Source organism: Platalea leucorodia (genome assembly GCF_965183815.1).
Source record: "Platalea leucorodia genome assembly, chromosome: 16".
NCBI lineage: Eukaryota > Metazoa > Chordata > Aves > Pelecaniformes > Threskiornithidae > Platalea > Platalea leucorodia.
The window spans coordinates 7,066,472-7,079,875 of NC_138838.1; the positions used below are offsets into that span (position 1 = coordinate 7,066,472).

Genomic DNA, 13,404 nt, shown 5'->3' on the forward strand with positions numbered 1-13,404 from the left:
AAAGACTTACTTTGCCTTGGAGATGAATTTGTAAGTGTCATTCCAATAAGCCAGAAGATCTGTTGCTTCTTCATCGTATACCCGAATATTATGGTATTCGAAGAGCCCAGGGAAGAAGTTATCTATTTCTCGAGTCACATTCAAAATATACCGCACCCTGGATGGAAACAGACAGCAGATAAAAATGCAGAGCGTGCACAACACAGCAAGTTCAGAGATCTATCACAGCTGCTACACAACAGCCTCCCCCTTGTTTTGCAAGTGGCGAAACTCAAAGCATTTGAAGTTGCAGCCTTGAACGTACCTTCTTGGAAACCTTCCTTAATACAAGGAAGCAGCAGCTAACACAGACAAAAGGTTTTGCTGAGCAATTTAGAGCCCAGCCTCTGATAAAAGGACTTCCATCCATACAGGATAGAAACTTTCTCTACAGTCTGTCAGGTCACACTGCTTGCCCACCATCTCTCTATTCCAAGCGTTAACAACACTGGTGTCACAGGAGCTCCTGCACAGACCGTTCAATTAGCGTTTGGACACTTTCTCAAAGCCCCTTTGTGAATCTCTCCTCCTGCTGCATCAACAACACAGGAAGATTGAAGGCATAAGCTCGCGAGCAACACCATAGTTAAACAAACGCATAAAATAACTACAGAGAGATGTAACAGACAATGAGCCACTGGGGAGGATTTATTTGTTATCCCTAAATTTTCTGGAAAGGAAACTGCTAGAGAAAGCATATGGTATTTATGTACACTACATCCAGTATTTTTAGCCCTGAGGGTTACTCATAAGATGCTTATGAACTGCACTCATGCTGGGATATCAGGCAGAACAAGAGCACCACGAGGGAGTGACATCCCTTTTCCCTAGCAGGTATGAGATCGCTGGCAGTCAAGCGGGACGTGTCTGACTCAAGGCAGCTGCAGCAGACCCTGAGCTGCATGAGGAGAGTCAATTTTGCCAGGCTGATTCTCTGAGGTACAGAAGTATGCTATCAATTCAATTCAGCAGAGTGATTAGTTTTTTTCCACTGGATTGGCACGAATAAGCCAAACCCATAAATAATGATTTAATTGCAAAATCTTGGTGCTTAGATCTACCTGGCCTAGAGAAAGGACACTCTAAGCTTAAGCCTGAAAGGTAGAAAGGGCAGGAGACAGAGGAACCCATCACTGCTAAGCCCGAGAGCTACAGGACTTTCCTTCCTACTGGGACCCACTCAAAGCAACAAAAGTTCTTTTTACGTATTTTCCTTCCTGCTGTAGTCCGGAGGTCCAGACTCCAAAGGGCCTCTGTAATCATGAGACCTCAGTCCAGAACAACGGGCTGGAGCAGAGGGCACAGAGCCAACTACGCAGCATCCAGCTAAATAATTGTAGCTTTTTGCTACTTATAGGTATGAGATTGCTGCCTTCCTTTGTTTGCCAAGGGGATGTCAGTCAAGGTCAGGGAACAAAATTCTTTTACTTTAGGGTGCCTGTTTGTGGGACGCGGAGTTTGGAGGAAGCAAGAGCTTGTTCAGATCTGCAAACCCTTTAGTAAGACTCAGGTTACACAGAAGGTATGGAGCAGAGTTTGTTGCGTAGGCAAGTGTTGAGGCCAGGCTCTTGCTTTTAAGCTAATGGCCTGAAGCTACTTACCCTCTGTTCTGCAAGTCTTCCAAATTGGAGGCATTCCATTCCGAGCCCTGCAGGGAAAACATGCGTAGGGACACATCAGCCAGAAGGAAGGCATGGCCAGACAGCCGATGGAGGGAGGGATTGTGACCAGTGAACTGGAGGAGGAAGCCGGCCAGCGAAGTGTTGGAGAGCAGGGTTTGAGTAAAGGGGTACACACAAGAGTAGTAACAGGGCTGATGTTCAGCACCTTATCTCGCCCCATTAACCAGATGTATTCTGAAACAACATGCAGCTCTGCAAAGCAGGAGCCAGCACCATACGCTGGCACTTCCTGCAAACCGCTGACAAAACCACCTCAGCAAAGATGAGACCACTCCACCCTTTCCCTGGAGGCTTCTGCCAGCTCTACCCCGCAGAAGAGAGACTGCCTGCATTTAAAAACCATCCAGGTGCTCTTTATAGATGAAACACCCATCTCACACATCAAAGGCAGCAACACTGTAACCTCACTTGGGTTACACCTCTTTTCCCCACGTTCAAAGCCTGTGTGAGCTGAGAAACACACACATTTAACCCTGGCTAGCTAACCCTCTTCTCTGCAGCACACACAGGGCCTCCAAGCTGCTTGGTTCCTGCTTGAGCACAAACCCTGAGGACAAAACCATTCAAAACCTTCCTTCAAAAATTAAGGTGCACAAGCTATCTGCTTCCCTGCCCTAAAATAGCTCCTACATAGGAAGATGATTCAGATGAAGGAGTAAGCAAGAGGGACCCAGGCAGTACTACCATTACCAGCAGAACAGCACTGCTCCTGGCTGCTCCCGTGGCACAGGCTTCCACATCGCCCCAGGGCCAGGAGAGGCATAGCCAGGGCGAGCCGGCCCTTGGAGCATGCCCATTGCCTGCCTGCAAACCCAGTCAGCCTGAGAGCGAGAACCTCCCAGTCTTGCAGACAAAGCAGTGTCCACGCAGAGGATGGGTTGCTGCATGCCCCAGAAAGCGTGCATGGGCACCCCATGTCTGAGATGGGGGAGCTCCAAGAGCTCTGACTCACAGGCACGCACTTGCGCCCATGACAGCGCTTGCAGAAAAGCCCTGAGCGCTCACAGCCTGCGTCTAGAGGTACACGCACAGGAAAGGGCTGCGTTACTATTCTGGTAGCTACCGGGGACAAGTCTGTTGTCTTGTCTTGACAATTCAGGAATACAACAAAGAAAAAGCGGCTGATTCTTCCCAAACTGAACTACTTTCTAAGAGAAATCATCATAACGAGGACACCATTCAAGGGTTCAGCACAGATGGGACTCTGAATTTCAACCAGAATAAAGGGGCAAACGTTACATGCCACGGTAGCCCAGATTTCAACAGAATCCATTGCCTTCAGCCACAGATCAGGTCAATCCCAGCAAAGTCCAGAGCTGTGCACGATCTGAAGGACTATGCGGGCTCTTGCTATTCAGTATCTGCCAACAAACATATTTTGATCCCTGCTGTATTTACCTTAGCCCCCCTGACTTAGCTTCATGTTGTCTCTTTCTGGCCAAGGAAGAATAATTTAATTCAGGCCTAGGAACCACCAGCTTCCACAGGTATGGAGACCAATGCTGCAGTGGTGAAAGCCTTTTCTCCTGTCCTTTCATCCACAATCACCAAGGTCTCTTATTTCCTGCTTAGTTATTTTAGCACTCCCTGAGTGGGATCCCACAGGGCTCTTGCCTCCACCTGGAAGGAAACAGCTCCATGCCTTCCAGAGACTTCACTGTACGACTTTGCCTTGCAGTATATACGCTCCTGAATTAAGCTGGTGCCCAGCCCCAGCAGCACTACTCCTCACCACAGAGAGCTGCTTTGCAAATACTTCTATTCCACACATTAAACCACAGCTCTTCTCCTGGTGCTGCCTGCAAGCCTTATTTTAAAGGTCTTGCTCTCATTACCCGCACTCAGAGCCAAGACTCAAGCCCCGCAGCGGACCAAACCACCTGTACTCCTTTTGACTAGCATTATAAGCCTGTAACAGGTCTCTCTCTTCAGAGGACACAGTCTGCAAAAAAAAAATCCATTACGTCGGAGGTACTTTAAGTTTCGTGGCTCTACTCCACCACAATTTCTCAGGAACGCTCACATGAACACACACCATCCCTTCTGAGCCACGGCACTAAGCTTCAGGAGGCTGGGAGAGGCCCTCTCCACTTGGAAAGACCAGCTGGTCCAAGAGGAATGGCTTTGTTTAAAGTTGAGCCAACCTCATAGGCTAGACAGCCCAACCAAACCTGCGTCCGTTGCTTCAGGGCTGGGAAATCCAGCGGAGCGCTGAATCACCAGAAGGAGGTGCAGTAATTAAGACAGGCCCCAGCAGCAATGGAAGGCAACTAAGCAAGCAAAACATTAAAAGGCGAAATGTTTATGTTTCCTTAAGTGACTTATCTCCAGGATTCTTTGTTAAGCTCCTCTGTTCCTCCTGGATCACATGAACTCAGAGCTTTCCATGTTACAAGAGTGTCATTCCATCCGAATGTTACACAGCTCTCCCCAACAGCTCCCCTCCCTCTTTGCTGTAGTTATGCCCTTCCCAAACACACATATACTCCAAGAACTTGGCATGTGGGTACCCTGGACAGTTAAAGCTACAAAACTGGTCTTACATCAATGGAAACAGCCTGAAAAGTAGTTAGAATTAAGACTTTTTTCCCTTCCATCCTCTAGTGACAGGGCCTACAGCTTGGCTGGTGTTGTATGGCAAAGTTTAGTACAGCCAAGAAGCCAGGCTGCTCTAGTGTCTTGCTTAAGAGTATGTGACCCCAGGATCAGCTAATCTCTCCTTCAGAGTTCCTTTAAGTTCCTCCAGAGGACCCTGTGTCAACCAAGACATAGTGAGAAGTGTTAGGTGTATTTACTCTTGAATTCACTGTTAGACTTACCAAAAAGACATGATCAAATATCTGTGTGGGGCTGTCCATCTGGCCAAGGATCACTATCATTTCATTGTCAATGAACTCTTTGAACTCCCGCAGGTTACACACCATCTGCATCTCCAGCTCGGTGCGTATCTGGGTGGGGAGGAGGAACACAAGGAAGCCACGTGAAGTTTTTGTTCTAGCTTTTCTTCACAGCGTAAAGTACAGAGCCCTCCAGTTTGCACAACAGCACTTCCAGTGCTGCTCCCTCACCACTCACCTCTTTCGAAGTGATGTTCTCCAAATCTTTCTGCATCATGATCTCCCTTAACTTGGTCTTAATTAGCCGTTCCGTGCGTTCCCGCTCAGTTGGGCTGTCAGAAGAAAGCAACGGAGTCACTGGGAGGGGAAACAAACTGGACTTATGGCACTTTTTAAACAGGTGTTGTATAGACTGGATACTCTGCAGAGTCTCAGATACTCGCACTACTTCCCCCAAGCACATCCTCAGCTGGAGGGAATTCAGGTGACTGCAAAGCCCAGTTTAGATTCCCAGTTGTATATGAAAGAGACCAACTGAATGCTCCTAATCCGTTGTAGTCATCCAGAGAACCTCTGGTATTTGGTAAAATTTAAATTGGGAAGGCTGCATTATACTCTCTGGAGCAATATCTAAGCCTCCCCCTACCTTTCCTGGAAAGGTAACAGCTCCAAAGCTCCTTACATGGAGAGATGAGGGCAGCTAAGCCTCTGTGCATTCCTCCAGCCTCTGCTGCCAGAGGCCTTATCACCAGCTGCAAAAATAGCCTGACTAACACCAGGGGAAGTTGCAACAGAGAAGCAGCACAGAGCTGTCTCACCCATCATCTTTATAAGGGACCCAGCAGTAACATCTCGCACCACCTTTCCGTTTCGCTGGAAGGCTGCCAGGATGGCGACTGCACAGACGCTTCTCTGCCTTACAAGTGTCCAACTGGTGGTTCACAAATAAAAATCATGGAAGTTCCCGGTCCTTTTAACCTCACCCATTATTTCAGGACTCAATCGAGAGAATGCTGTCTAGGTGTCCCCAGGAAACCATTCAACTGCTGCCACCAGGGAAAGGGTGGGTTACATAAAATTTATATATGAAAAGCTACAAGAGAATATTAATCTGACAGCCTGCCAAAACTTTTCAGCCACCCTCCTTGTACATTAAAAAACAATCAAGTGTGAAGACTTGTTCACAGCTGAACAACTGCTTAGCATTATTATTCACTCACTGACCTCCAGCAACAGGAAATACCCGAGACCATAAATCAACCAATGGCACTATTATACTGGGAAAGCAGCTGGGGCTAGTGAAGCCATTTCTTCTACTACAAACCGGGCAACTAAGCCCTCACACCTGGCATCACATCTGGACACAGACTACCTTCGAGGTTATATGGTATCAGTACCATCAGCAACTACTAATTACAGGGGTTGTAAACCTTGAACGTTGATACAGTCTATAAATTTTGCCTTGCCAAAGTGTCTACCTATCTACCACAGCCACTGTTTTGGACCATGTATCACCAGACATCCAAGCATTTAGCTGGAGACAGCTTGGGACCTATACACTGCCCTGTTCCACACTTGCAGAGCTCCTCAGAACAATGAAAAACTGCATTGCTCTTTGTCACCCTTCTTTGGTCTATCAGATGGACGCCTACGAGGATGCTTCTGAGCTCACAGTCTCAGAAGTCCGTACATAAACACTTCACTTTACAGCAAAATGAACCGAGTAAGGAAAAAAAGACCATGTTACTCTAAACACGTGCTCAGATACATGCCAGCATAAGAGCAAAGTACAGAGAAAGGGAGCCCCAAGAGGGCTAAACTTCCAGTGCTGGTGTTTACCTAACCAGGGATCTGCTTATTACCTGGAACAGGAAACCTCTCCTCATTAATACCTAAGTAAGAGCAATCTCTTGTGGAAACTGTCTCCTCATTTGGAGACTGCAGTACTTGACAGCCAAACACTTTGGCTCAGCAGAGCCAGACCAACTTACACATCTGTGAAGAGGGCGGGCGAGTCGGGACGGTGGGACTGGACATCTTGCATGGCATTCCACTCGTTGACTGACGACTGGTCGGAGTTGATATGGCTTTCATAGTAACTGACCCACGTGAGGAAGAGGCTCCCTGGGTAGTAATTGTTGCTCCGTGCCACCTCACAAGCCTTATGTAAACTCTGCAAAGCAGACCTAGAAAGGGAAAAATACTTGTGGGATTAGAATTTCTTCCCCAGGCTGGTATCGAGCACAAAGCAGCAGCCAAACGCAGGATGCTGCTCACGTCCTATCGGTTGGTACAAACCCCAGTGCTATGTGCAACAGCCCCTGGCACCGAGCAGGAGGTTGTCCTGCAAGGGTGTGGATAACCACACGTTGCAAGAGCTTGCACGTCTTAACTGAAGTATGCCAAGACAAGCCTGGATAGCAGTGAAGGTGCCCACAATTCAGAGGGCAGAGGCACCTCTGTCTCTGGCTCCAAAAACTCCTACAACTACCTAAGCCATAAATAAGATGCACGGAGTTCTTGTCCAAGACAGGGTGCTTTGACAGCTCCTACTGTGCCATCAGCTCCCCTGTGTACAGGGCAGGGACACCCAGGAATAAGACATGGAGAACTGCACAACCAAGGGCTTCGGACTTGTCTTCACTGAGGTGTTTAGGTGTCTGCCCTCTCTCACTGCACGAGGGATGTCAGAAGTTTCTTCAGCTGCTGCTGGGAAACAAATCCCCCTCTCCTATTTTTAGCTTGTTTTAAATCTTTGACTGGGATCAGAAGGATGCAGGTCAAAATCACTGGGGTGACACAGTAGCATGACACCCTGACAGGTGATGTATTTCTGCAATGCAAAGAAGCTTGAGCCAGAAATACTTTCATGGCCACTACATTCTTACATGAGCCACCTTAAAAGGAAAGAAAAATGCAGGCAGCTTCTCTTTCTTTCTCACTATCACAATGAACATGTCACACTGGAGACAGAGACTCCTAAAATATGCACAGTGTGTATTTCCTTATTTATGACAAATTAAAAAAAAAAAAAAGTATTTCAAACACGTGCTCAAAGCAATTCTGCTTTGGAGAGATTCAAAGCAGCAGCCCTTTGCAAGGAAAATTACCCTATTCCTTCCTGCCCCCAGCTGAGACGAAGGTGCGGCTGCAGCAGTATTATAAACTCACTGCTGTATAGCAGCACTTGCACGGTTTTTTTCTTTGGTATCAAACTTCCTTCCCTGTCTCTGAAAGGAGACTTCTGGCTGCTCGAGTAGGTCTCAAGACACCAATAATGCAAAGCAGCACCTGCTTTTTAAAAGCTCAAGCAGCCAGAACACCTTGGAAAAAGGATCACTGGGACAGATTACCGTAAGTACTTACCACATTGCCTGTACAGACACTGGCTTGAATATATGAACCCTGTTATCTGTCGATACGCTGAACCCTCTGGAGAGAGGAAGAAAGGCACAGTAAAAAATGTGTCCCAAAAGCAACTTTTCAGTTAATAACGGATAGTTTGTAGCACGTTAGAACAGCAAAGGAGTAGCCCTACGCATACACTGCTGAGTTCAGCTAGTGAATAGATCAAAATAGCACGCTAAAAGCTCTAAGATAACTTTTTAAAGCAGCTGCTGTTCGGGAACAAAACTACGACAGTGGGACAGTGCTGGGCTGTGCTGTTTACCTTGGCAACACAAATTCAGTGCCACAGCTGGGAGCAACAGAGTCCAGCTAAAGTGATCCTGGGGCAGCTACCAAGGAAAGAAAAGTCATTCCACGCGCTGCGCTGGACAGCCTTTGTAACTGGCACAAACAGGAGTCTGCAAGTCAGGTGTCCATTTGGCAGAGAAACATCATTCTTATTTTATGTTCAGCCGAACGCTGCCTGCTGCAAGCGTGATGGAGGAACACATAATAGGATCCCTTTAAGGAGCTTTCACTACACACCCACTCACCAGTAAAAGCTCCTTTACTCCAGCTTAAACACGCACACACGAGCCACCGTCTCAGTGTGTGTTTATTCACAGATAAGTCAATTATTGGTGTTCCCTGCCACAACCACTGTGATTTAGGGCCTTGAGCCTACTAACCCGACACAGGTCAACAGCAGGAGGTCTGTTGGACCTGTTAGGGCTCTGCAATCATTTGAATCCTTCTCCATATACCATGCTGTAAGCTAACACAGGGAGACCCTCTGCTATTGACCTAGAACATACAAAAGACACTCACCCATCCCCATCCAGGTGGATCAAGGTGTCACTCCACAACGGCAGCACCAAGCCCATTGTACAAGTGCTACTGTAATAAGAAAGAGAAGGTCAGCTCATCTACTACAGCACCACGCTGTTATTCTAATTTCACAGCAACTGTTGCAGATGTTTGCACTCATTAGAAGAAAATGAAAAACCTCAGTGTTGCTTCAGGGACAAACAGAGCCGGTGTTGTTCTACAGGTGTCTGGCAAGGATCATTAACCAGATACAGGGTACAGCAATACTCTTTCAAGCAAGCTTAAAGGGTTAACTTACGCCCAGGAGAAGAGCAAACAGGATTCAGAAGCAGCAAGCTTTGTGAGCGAGGTCAGAGGGGGCTCACAGTCTTCAGTGAGCTCAAGGCTTTCTTTACAGATCAGTCCCTCTCGGGCTCAAGTGGTTTGGTTCTAGCTCTGATTTTGCAATCCACAGCTTTGTTTTCTTGTTTGTCCCTCAGCCACAGCTGCTGGGAACTTGGATCAGTTTAGTGTAATAGCAGGGTGACTGGCAGCACGGTAGGTTAGCAATCACAGCCTATCACCCGTTGTTGACTCCTGCCCCTTCTTCTCCCTCCCACACCTCAAGGATGAGCAAAACAGCCAGCGGAGACAGACACCTTTTGGCAATCCCACTCCTCTCGCTGCTGCTTTGACCTCTTTGCCCTCACAGTCACCTGCTTTCTGTAAGGCTAAGCAAAAAGCCAAGTTAAAAGCAGAAGTCAAGCAATGGAAAAAAGGCAGGGGTGGGGGAACCCCAACACAACCTGCACCAGGTTGTCAAATAAAAAAGCTGAATCTCAAAGCTGTAAAATCGGTCCATAATCAAAGCAGCATCTTGAAGAAGAATCGGATTCAACTGCCTCCTGTTCTTATACTTTGCACTAACCGCGCTCAAATTTCCACCAGCCCTAACACCCCCGTCAGTCTCTGCAGCTCGTGAGAAGTGGGGGAAGAGAGCGAGACTCGAGGCTTCAGAGGGTCAGCAGACATGAAGCCCTGTAAACACACACGCCTCGGAGCGACCGGTGCCCAGCACAAGGAGACACTGCGGCACGCAGCTATTTCTGTTGACAACATGAGATGAGCTCATGGAAAGATGTGTTTTTAAAAGGCTTCCCAAGGTGGCCAGGGTATTTTTAGTGATACTGTTCAGCAAGCGCTTATCAGAGACCATAGCAACAAGTCTACATTGAGTTATAAATACCAAGTGGGCTAGGGGAGGGTGTATCAGACTGACCATCCAGAACCTGAGTAACTCTAGCAGAAAGCTAAAATGACCCTGCTATGTTATTAGAGACTAAATACCAGTGAGCTCTCAGTTATCAAAGGTGGCTGTGCTGGTATACCACAGCCAATAGCAAGCTCCAACCTCACACCAACCTGTGCAAGGGCAAGTTATTCTTACCCTACCGCAAGAGCATCTCTGAGCTACAGCTGTGCACACATGCACAAGAAGGGAGCCAGGAGCCAGTGGCAGCATCAAGCTGGTCCCCCTTTTTAGCAGGCATCACTTGAGCTACGCATCCAAATCAAGCCACTTGAAAGTAAGCGTGGTGGCTGTTGTGATCAGCAGGCTGTTTGGAAGGCCATTTATTAGCCAAACAGTTCAAAAAGATTTTCTGGTGATCCTGCTAACTACCTGAAAGTAATTTCTACCGAGTAGGGTCAGCAGCAAGACTCATTCCTGTAGCAGTTGTGCTAGAACTAAGCAGTTGTGCTAGAACTAAGCATGTGTATGAAACCTTCCAAAATGGTTTGCATATCCAGGTTTTTCTTTCCCTGCATAGGCCAAGACTTACAACCCTTTAAAAGAGCCATGTGCCTCCATGCCCTCTCCAATGTGCCTAGTGTCCCTTTCTAAACTTGAAGCTTCTGCCTGTGAAGCTGCTGCGGGTGCTGCATCCTGGCTTACAGTCACTCCAGCAGTAAAAGCTGCTTCCCAGCCGCATTCTGCAGCCTTTTGGAGAGGTCAGCAGCAATTTAAATGAATGATGCAAAAGCACTAAACCCTGATGACATACTGATGTCTGGGGAGAGCACACGTTGTGTAAGATCTGCCATCAGCAACCCTGACATCCCCATCAGGCCCTCTGCGCCACGACCTTGGCAAAGGGCTGCCTGACAGTCACTTTCTTATTAGCTGCTCTCCTGAACCCTGATGTCCAGCTTCACTAATTGCAGCTCCGTCCTTCTTTGCATGTGAGTTGTCCCTGTCTCTGGTGTGCAGATGCAGGGCTTAGGGATCTCGCCATTCAGAGACACTTAAGGCACTTAACAGAAGCCTGAGGTTCGGAGGAATGGAGGAAATGCTGACCTGAGCTGTTGCCTTCCCATTTGCCACCTCCTTTCAAGAAATAAAAGGGGAATTCTAGATCTCAAGAAAGGTGTTAGGCTAGAAAATCTGAAGCAGTCTATCCCCAGAAAGCACGGACACCAGGCAGTGGTTTCTACACTTGACTCAACACGTGGGTGAACACAAGGACTTCCCCCACCCGGACACTGTGAGTACCTGTCATTGGAAGAGAAATCCATTCCTAGGACAATGCTCTCTTCGGTGTCTTGTCTGCCGTTGGTGGACACTACCACCATGTATCTAGTGCGGTTCTGGTAGGTACTTTCCAGTCTTACAGCCTGCGGAAAGGAAGGGGATAGATCAGCAGTGCAGCCAGCAAAACACACGCTGTTACCTTTACAAGCCACCTTTTCATGCTGAGTGACAGGCGCAGAAGCAGTGATGCAGTTTGCACTAGTACGGATGGCCCGTACCTCTCAGCCGGGTAACCAGCAGAAGAGGGAGAAGCGACTCACGCTCCCGCACACAATGCTTTCCTCAACGGCTGGCATGCTCGGGGTGCCTTCTGCACACCTTGCTGCAGGCCTGCTCTGTCCCACCGAGGCTGTGCTTAAACAGCAGCCTACGAGGCTGGCCGCCACAGTCCTCCGACTGGTCCCAGCCTAGTGAGCTTCATGGAGCGTTACATGTTCAGCGAGACAGATGGGTGTTGAACCTGCTCTTCGCCTCTCAGAGGGCTTTGTCCAAAGAGCTAAAGCTTTCCTTTAAACTACGGTGTGCCACAATAAGCTTCAACAAGACTGTTTCCACCAACTTCCCAGACAGCTGGACAACTAGGATCTGACTGATATGTGGTTTCCTGCTGGTCCTTGGAATTTTTCTAGCAACTTCCCCAGTGCAGAAGCAACCTTACTGCCTTACAGCTGGCAGGAAAAGATTTCCCTGTTCCTAAAGCGTACCCATGGTTGGATTTGGATTGCTCAGAAGAGGTGAAAGTCATTGTGCTTCATTGCTCCTACCACAACTACATGCACCCTAGTGCCAAAAAAAGAGATCTAGCAGGACTGGGGGATGCCTGAATCTCACCCCAAACTCTCCCAAATCAAATACTACTGACAGCATTCAGAAAGCAGCTGTGCAGTTAAATTGTGAGTGTCAGACCAACACTGAAGCTCCTGAAAGGCTACACTGAAGTGTAACGCTCCTCCAGAAGCCACGAGGAAGCGAGAACTGAAGTGACTCCAGCAAGTCTTCTTACAGACAGACTGCTGGTTAGCGAGGAGCCCAGGGAAGGGAGCCCAGCGTTTCAGGTTTTGCCTATACACATCTGCAGTAGGCAGCCTTTACTTGCAACGCTTTTTGGACTCTGTTCCAAGCCATTTGCAGTTACTTTAGTCACAGGATCCCAACTAGAGAAACTATGACATCCCTAGAAAGGAAGTGTCTTAATTATGTATACTGAATCTTAACTTTGGACGGCCTAATCCAACCCCAAGATGCTGTCTGGCTTCAGTGTTTACCTTACTGTTAAACTGCTTCTTGAACTTTGAGCAGGGCCTGCAGAGAGCAAACACGGGCAAGAAGGAACTGTCACAGCCCAGCCTTGCCCCATGCGGCAGACAGACACCTGCCTGCTGTGATGGGATCCAGCTGCCCAATTCCTCGCAACCCAACGGTTGAAGCTCGAAGCGGTGTTTGACATCCTTCGCAAACTGAACCTCGATTCCTCAAACACCAGCAGCCCTCCCAAGCCACTGCTTGTGTAGATGCTTCCTGGTGGCCCACAGGAGTTCAGAGAGCCCAGTTTAAACAGTCATTTTATCCTTAAAAAAAAAAGCTCACAAAGTAACTATTGTGTGGGATGTCTCAAGAGTAGGCTGCTTTTCCCAATATGCTCCTGTAGGTCTTTCTAACTTGGTCTTGAGGCCAGAATGGCACCTCCTTGCTTAGAGGAAGCCCACTCTGACCTCCTCACACCTTGCCTGCCCACTAGCCAGTAAGTCTCGGCCACAAAGATGTGGCAGAGTCTACAACAAAGGTTAAAACAGCACACGGCAGTCAGAACAGAGCTCGCCATTTCACCGGAGTGCTCATCGCAGGAGACTATGCTGAGAGTGGCAGGAAAAGCTTCCCAGTGGCATTGCAGGGAGCAGCAGCTCTAGTGATGGGGGCGGAATAGCAAGTGCAGGCAGGAGACGGTGTTGACCGCGTCTTCTAGACTTGTCCAATGGGACTGAAGACTAACAGAAACTACCCAAATGCTGATGCCGGCAGACAGACATGCTCTGTACAGCGAGAGACTGTGCCCTGCCCCACC

General features: G+C 48.1%; 1 protein-coding gene across 3 annotated transcripts in view; it reads right to left on the reverse strand.

The window, feature by feature from the left end:
• Nucleotides 1–13,404, reverse strand: part of SSH2 (slingshot protein phosphatase 2) — a 104,074-nt gene that overhangs the window by 15,351 nt on the left and 75,319 nt on the right. For all 3 annotated transcript variants that reach the window (XR_014229980.1, XM_082328425.1, XM_082328426.1), the window contains 8 exons: nucleotides 11,304–11,425; nucleotides 8,774–8,842; nucleotides 7,925–7,990; nucleotides 6,550–6,744; nucleotides 4,797–4,890; nucleotides 4,541–4,669; nucleotides 1,641–1,687; nucleotides 11–157 (listed from right to left, as the gene is read on the reverse strand). Coding sequence is in view for 2 of the 3 variants with exons in the window: in XM_082328425.1 (XP_082184551.1) it covers nucleotides 11–157; nucleotides 1,641–1,687; nucleotides 4,541–4,669; nucleotides 4,797–4,890; nucleotides 6,550–6,744; nucleotides 7,925–7,990; nucleotides 8,774–8,842; nucleotides 11,304–11,425 (869 nt within the window). In the remaining variant the exon portion in view is untranslated. The remainder of the gene's footprint in view (nucleotides 1–10; nucleotides 158–1,640; nucleotides 1,688–4,540; nucleotides 4,670–4,796; nucleotides 4,891–6,549; nucleotides 6,745–7,924; nucleotides 7,991–8,773; nucleotides 8,843–11,303; nucleotides 11,426–13,404) is intronic.